General features: G+C 52.8%; 1 protein-coding gene across 1 annotated transcript; it reads right to left on the bottom strand.

Moving 5' to 3' along the window:
• Positions 1–4181: 4181 nt before the first annotated feature.
• On the bottom strand, positions 4182–5075 carry EMWEY_00005360 (hypothetical protein, conserved; the record flags this gene model as incomplete). Its single annotated transcript, XM_013478153.1, has 1 exon — positions 4182–5075. One exon carries the CDS (start codon positions 5073–5075, stop codon positions 4182–4184), a length of 894 nt encoding a protein of 297 aa, XP_013333607.1.
• Positions 5076–7500: the final 2425 nt, after the last annotated feature.

Below are 7500 nucleotides of genomic sequence, written 5' to 3'. Positions count from 1 at the left end.
CCTCCATATTCCCTCGCAACATTCAGTCTTCCAGCAGCAATAGGAGTAGCAACAGCAACAATAGCAGCAGCAGCAGCAGCAGCAGCAACAGCAGCAGCAGTAGCAGCAGTAGTAACGATAGCATAATCAATAGAAGTAGCACAATAAATAACGACAGCAACAGCCACACACAGCAGCAAGCGCAGCAACAGCAGCAAGACCAGATCATCAGCAGCAGCCAGAGCAGCAAAAGAGCAGCAAGAGCAGCAAAAGAGCAGCAGCAACAGCAGCAGCAACAGCAGCAACCTTCGTAATAGAACTGTTACATAGTTTGTTGTATCCAATCAATGGCAATAAACAGCAGCAAATAAATAAATAAATAAATAAATAAATAAATAAATAAATAAATAAATAAATAAATAAATAAATAAATAAAATAAAAAGAGCAAAGTTGGCAGCAAAGAGAAGACAAACAATCCTTGTGATAAAAATGATTACAAGGAAATGCAGCTATCTTGTTGCTGCTGCTGCTGCTGCTGCTGTTGCTGCTGCTGCTGCTGCTGCTGTTAATAGTGGTGGTGGAGTTGGATGTGTTCCCGGCTGCTGCTGCTGCTGCTGCTGCAACAGCAGCAGCAGGTGGTGGCAGCAAGAGTGGTGCCCCGCATGCGCAGCAAAGTGTAGTTTGTTTATGATGTCTGCTGCTGCTGCTGCCGCATCTGCTGCTGCTGCTGCTGCTGCTGCTGCTAACAGCAACATTAATAGATAGACCATACAGCCTACGACTAGCTAACTGACGCAGCAGCAAGTTGCTGTCTTGTGCTGCTGCAGCACAAACATCTAATAAAAAACGTCCTTCTCCCTCCATCACGGTTAGTAACTCCGCCTGCAGCAGCAGCAGCAACAGCAACAGCAGCAATAGCAGCAACAGCAGCAGAAGCAGCAGCAGCAACAGCAACAGCAGCACAGCAACAAACAAGAGAAAAAGAAAATGAGTAATAAGCTGTATGATGCAATAAGACAGACCAGCAGGTGCTGCTGTTGCTGCTTCTGCTGTTGCTGCTGCTGTTGTTGCTGCTGCTGCTGTTGCTGCTGCTGTTGTTGCTGCTGCTGCTGCAGCAACGTACCAGGGATTGCTTGAGTACAGCAACATGACATTGAGGTAAACTATCATATAATTCAATTAGTGCAGCAGCAGCAGCAGCAGATCTGCTGCTAAATCTTGCTTCCCTCTCTAGTCTGCTGCTGCTGCTGCTGCTGCTGTTGCTGCTGCAGCAACGTGTGTAGCACCGCAACACAGCAGCAAGAATCTCCCCTAGCAGCATCGTAAACACAGCACTCCTTAACGACTGCTGCTGCCGTCCACCAGCAGCAGCACCCGGAGCAGCAGCAGCAGCAGCAGGAGCTGCTGCTGCTGCTGCAGCAGGAGAAGTATGTAACGCATCATTAGCTGTCTGAATCTTCTGCTGCTGCTGCTGCTGTTGCTTTTGCTGCTGCATTTGCTGCTCCCCATCCTCCCTCTTCTGCTGTTGCTGCTGCTGCTGTTGCTGCTTCTGCTGCTGCTGCTGCTGCTGCTGCTGCAGGAAGAGTTGTATAATATTATTTTCTTCATATATATTAATAGTAAGGAAAGCAAAATGTCTCCATAGCTGCTGCTGCTGCCGAGCAACAAGCAGCTGCTTGCTGCTGCAGCAAACTCTTGCTGCTGCATCTATTACCCTATATACACCATCTAATTCCTTACATTCTACCCACCAATTATCTCCTCCTTCTGCTGCTGCTGCTGCTGCTGATGGTGCTGCTGCTGCTGTTGTTCGGGGGGATGTTGTTCCTCCTGCTGCTGCTGTTGCTAGGTCCGTGGTTGTAGGTGCCGCTGCTGCTGCTGCTGCTGCTGCTGCAGTAGGAGTTTGTTGTTGCTGCTGCTGCTGCAGCGAGAACAGTAGGTTTGTTTCATCACTATTGCAGCAACTAAGGACAGCATGTTGTTGCTGCTGCTGTTGCTGTTGCTGCTGCTGCTGCAGCTGCAGCAGCCATGAATCCTTTTTTATTTCCCTCTGTCTCCTCCTTATACACCGCAACGCAGGCTCGAGTGTATAGGCAGCAGAAGCAAATTGTTGCGATAAATTCTCTAGTGCTTCCTTATACGATGTCTGCAGCAGCTGCAGTGTACCCTGCAGCAGCAGCAGCAGCAGCAACAGCAACAGCAACAGCAACAGCAGTAGCACATACAAACGGAAATTCACCACAGCAGGAGAAGCAGCAGTAGCTGCAGCAGGAAAAGAAACAACAACAGCAACAATAGCAGCAACAACAGCAGCAGCAGCAACAGCAGCAACAGCAGCAGCAGCAGCAGCAGCATACCTCAACAGCTCCACTGCGCTCAAGTAGTGCAGCAGTAAAATCTAATATTTTATATTTAGTTGCTAGCAGCAGCAGCTGCTGCACAACTGCAGCAGGAATTGCTTCCTCAGGAGGCAGCAGCTGCTGCAGCACTGCTGCTGCTCGCGAGGGATCCAACGAACATAATAAGGAGAAATACCTGCAGCAGCAGCAGCAGCAGCAACAGCAGCAGCAAAATCAGTTGCAAGAGCAGCAGCAGCAGCAGCAGCAGCAGCAGCAAGAGTAGCAGCAGTCTTGGGCACACTGCAGCAGTTCATCTATGTGGGCAGCAGCAGCAGCAGCAGCAGCAGCAGCTGCTGCTGCTGCTGTTGTTGCTGCTGCTGCTTACCTGGGCAATTCAGCATGTAGGAATTCTGTATAGCTTTGCTGCGACTGGAAGTAGCGGGGGCAATTCCTGCTGCTGCTGCTGCTGCTGCTGCTGCTGCTGGTTTCCTCTGGCAGCAGCAGCGTATCTAGCACATGCAGCTGCAGCGTGGGGTTACCATCTAACATTCTAAGAAGAGTTGACGCATACTGCTGCTGCTGCTGCTGCTGCTGTTGCTGCTGTTGCTGCTGCTGCTGCTGATTTGCTGCTACCTTCTTAGTTCCTGCTGCTAGCAGCAAGGTAAGTATATCTCCTGTCTTGCTGTTATCTACGGACAGCAGCAGCGGCAGCAACCGCAGCACAGCATCAGCAAATGCAGATATATCTAATAGCTGCAGCCTCCAGTAACCCCATCCGCTGCTGCTGCTGCTGCTGCTGCTGTTGCTGCTGCTGCTGTCGCTGCTGCTGCTGTCGCTGCTGCTGTTGCTGCTGCTGCTGTCGCTGCTGCTGCTGCAACTTTCTTTGCTGCAGCAGAGTGCTCTGCATGCTGCTGCTGCAACGCCATGATTGTCTCCGCTATACCAGGTAGCAGCAGCTGCAGCAAGCCACCCTCATAAAAGCTGCTGCATGCTACAGCAGGAGACACGGGGTCCTCCAACCCTTGCTGCTGCTGCTGTTGCTGTGCTGCAGCAACCTGCTGCTGCAGCGCAGCACGAGGCAGAGGCAGCAGCAGCAGATCGCTCAGAAGCTGTATGCTGTTGCTGCTCGACAGCAGCAGCAGCCGCTGCAGCACCGGCGGAGGCTCCCAAAGGTGGGGGCCTTGTTGCTGCTGCTGCTGTTGCTGCTGCTGTTGCTGCTGCTGTTGCTGCTGTTGCTGCTGCTGTTGCTGCTGTCTAGAATACCCCACTGGCGCGAGTAACGGCTCTTGAGCAGCAGAAGCAGCAGCAGCAGCAGCAGCTGCTGCTGCTCCCTGTCTCCTGAATATATAGTCAAAAACGCGCTGCATCCCGTCTATGTCTTCTGCTGAGAAGCCTGAACCTGCTGCTGCTGCTGCTGCTGCTGCTGCATGCAGAGGGAATGCCTTACACTGCAGTATACACTGTACATGACCTAAGGCTAGCTGCTGCAGCTGCAGCAGCCGCCAGTCTGCTTCTCCTACAAACAAGGATAACTCATTCACTGCAGCAGCAGCAGCAGCAGCTGCTGCTGCTGCTGCTGATGGTGAGTCTGCTGCTGCTTCTGCTGCTGCTTCTAAGGGAGAACAGAGGAACTGCCGTATTTGCTGCTGCAGCACGCGGTGTATGCGCAGCTGCTCTGCTAGTAGCCACTCAAGGGGAGCGACGGGATCGGAGAAGCCTGCAGGAAAACAATGCATGCGCTCGTGCTGCTGCTGCTGCTGCTGCTGTTTGCTGCTGTGTTTGCTGCATGCGGATGTGCTGCTGTTGCTGCTACAGAGAATGCATGCAGTTGCTCCTACAGTGCCAACCTGCAACTGCTTCTACTACACTACGGCTTGTGCTGCTGCTAATGCTGCTGCTGCTGCTGCTGCCTCAATGTTTGCTGCTGCTGGTGCTGCTGCTGCTGCTGCTGCTACATGTAGCTCACCCTGATGGAGAAGAGTTGTTGTTGCTGTCCACAGGCGATGTACGCATGCAACACGAGTCATTGAGTGTACATCCAGTTGCTGCTGCTGCTCTTCCTGCTGCTGCTGCTGCTGCTGCCGTTGCTGCTGCTGCATCAAGCAGATGAGCACCGACTCAATCAGGCGGCGAACGCGCTGCAGCTCGGCTATGGCTTCTGCTGTTGGCTTCTTGCTGCTGCTGCTGCTGCTGCTGCTGTCACTGCTATCAGTGTTGCTGCTGTTGCTGCTGTTGCTGCTGCTGCCTAACGATGAAGTTGCTGCCTTCTCCATTGAATCCTTTAGTGGCGTAAAGGCAGAGAAACGCATGCGTGCTGCTGCTGCTGCTGCTCTTGCTGCTGCTCCTGCTCCTGAGGGCTGCTGCAACCAGGCAATCAACGCTGTCTCCTCTACTGCATCATGCCCAAGAAGAGCAGCAGCGGCAGCAGCAGCAGCAGCAGGCTGCGAGTCGGGTGTCTGCGCATCCGAAGGGAATGCTGCTGCTGCTGCTGCTTCCAGCTGCGCTTCTAAGGAAGCAAGCAGCCGCAGCAGCAAACTGTGTGGCACAGCAGCAGCAGGCAGCTGCTGCAGCAGCAGATGGCGAGCTGCAAGTGCAAATAATACAGAAGCACGTTTTTCTGCTGCTGCTGTTGCTGCCTGCAGCAGCATCTGCTGCTGCTGCTGATGCTGCTGCTCCAGCTCAGCCAGCTGCTGCTGTTGATCCAGATCCAGCAGCTGATGCTGCTGCTGCTGTTGCTGCACACTCGAACTTTGCATGCTGTTCACCAAGCTGTGCTGCTGTTGCTGCTGCTGCTGCTGCTCAAGCAGCCACTGCAGCAGCAGCGGCGGCAGCCACTCAGGGGCCTGCAGCAGATCTGCTACATTGAAGCAGCAGGAGAATGCCTTTGCTGCTGCCAGCCCCACTGCAACAAGTTGCTGCTGCTGCTGCTGCTGAGGCAGGAGAGCCTGATGCTGCAAGCTGCTGCGGATGCTGCTGCTGCCACTGCAGCTGCCAGCAGCAGCAGCAGCAGCAGCAAGCAACGGAGGGCATATTATCTTCATGAGGCTTCGCCGCGCTGCTACAGTACCGGGTAGAGACAGAAGGGGAGGGACGGAACCCTGCAGCAGCAGCAGCAGCAGCAGCAGCAGCAGCAGCAACAGCAAACCCTTGCAACAGCCCAACCGCGAGTTATACAGCTAAACCGCCAGCAGCAGCAGCAGCAGCAGCAGCAAACCCTTCCAGACTCAACAGCCACTGCAGCAGCAGCAGCAACAGCAGCAACAGCAACATACGTTAAGTGCAGCAGCAGCAACAGCAAGAGGTAGATCAAGTCTTCCTTGGTTATGTGCTGCTGCAGCAAACCTAAGAGGAGATAATATCTCCAATATTAATATACCCTATAAATAAATAAATAAATAAATAAATAAAATAAATAAATAAATAAATAAATAAATAAATAAATAAATAAAAAATAAATAATAAGCAAGCAGACGAACAAAAACAAAAACTGCAAAAAAAGAACATAAGAAGTGGCTGCAGCAGGTGCAGCAACAGCAGCAGCAGCAGTAGCAGCAGCAGCAGCAGCAGCAGCAGGGCTTGCCTCTATTCCTGCAACAGAGAGCTGGTAAACAGCGAGGTCATCAGCAGCAGCAGCAGCACAAAGACACGCGCAGCACCTGCTGCAGCAGGGTTCATGCATAGGGTGTTGCTGCTGCTGTTGTGTGTAATGCTGCTGCTGCTGCTGTTCCTGCTGTTCCTGCTGCTGCTGCTTGCATAGACAGCGGATATTAGCATCTGCTGCTGCAGCACGCCGCAGCAAAGTGCTGTTAAGAGTTCCTCCGTAGCTCAGCAGCAGCAGCGGGGGACGCCACGAGTTGCTGCCGCCAGCAGCAGCAGCAGCAAGACGCTCACCCCCAAACACCTGCAGCAGCAACAGCAGCAACAACAGCAGCAGCAGCAGCAATTACAGCTGTTAGTCAGTCAATTTCTAAATATGCTATGGAACAGCAGCAGCAACGAATCTACAGCAGCAGCAGCAGCAGCAACAGCAGCAACAGCAACAGCAGCAACAGCAGCAGCAAAATGAATGTGATGTGATGCAGACACACCTGATGCGTCAGCTGCTGCTGTTGCTGCTGTTGCTGCTGTTGCTGCTGCTGCAGTTGCTGCTGCTTTGCTATGATGGAGGTGTCTGAGAAGCTGTAGTACAAGGGCCGTACATGCCCAACATCAATGTGCTGCAGCAGCAGCAGCTGCAGCCGCTGCTGCTGCTGCTGCTGCTGCTGCTGGACTAGTTGATATACAGTGACTACAGAGGCGGAGTGCAGCACACAAATTATTGAATCCCCCAAGCTCTCCACCGCCTACGAACAAGCAGCAGCAGCAGCAGCAGTAGCAGCAGCAACAACAACAACAGCAGCAGCAGCAGCAGCCAAGACAGGGAATAAATAATTTAGCTTCTCCTTTTGCTGCTGCTGCTGTAATCAGTTTTGCTGAACTATTGCGGGTTTTGCTGCTAATGCTGCTGATAGCAGCAGATGCAGCAGCAGCAGCAGCAGGAGCAGCAACAGCAACACATGCAGCAGCAGCAGCACCATCAGCAGCATTTGCTGCTGTGGCTTACTTGTGCTGCAGCGCAGAGGGTAAAGGAGGAAGAGAGGCGAGTAACTTGGCTGCCATCAACCTGCAGCAGCAGCAGCAGCGGCCCTGCAGCAACCTGCAGCAGCAACAACAGCAAAAGCAGCAAAGGAGACCAACGAATTATCTGCTGCTAATAAATATGTCCCCCTTATTCAGCTGTCTCCTACTAATGAATGCATGCGCTCTAACTGCAGCAACTGCAGCAGCAGCAACTGCAGCAGCAGCAACTGCAGCAGCAGCAACTGCAGCAGCAGCAACTGCAGCAGCAGCAGCAGTAACAGCAACAGCAGCAGCAGCAGCAGCAGCAGCAGCAAAAAGGCTTACGGCTAGTACTGGAGAAGCAAATAGTCTTCTTAATTTGTCTTCTCTTGCTAGCCAACATATGCAAGGAAAATCCAGCAGCACCTGCGGCTGCTGCTGCTGCTGCTGCAGCTGCCACTGCTGCTGCTGCTGCTGCCGTTGCTGCTGCTGCTGCTGCTCACTAAGCTGAAGTCAAATAAACAGACACACATCAGGCAGCAAGTTACGAGACAGACTGCTGCTGCTGCTCCTGCTGCTGCT

This window comes from Eimeria maxima, genomic scaffold (assembly GCF_000499605.1).
Source record: "Eimeria maxima Weybridge genomic scaffold, Emw_scaff30, whole genome shotgun sequence".
In the NCBI taxonomy this organism is placed as follows: Eukaryota; Apicomplexa; class Conoidasida; order Eucoccidiorida; family Eimeriidae; genus Eimeria; species Eimeria maxima.
Note: the sequence above shows the minus strand (reverse complement) of the source record. Positions and strands in the feature narration are given on the sequence as shown.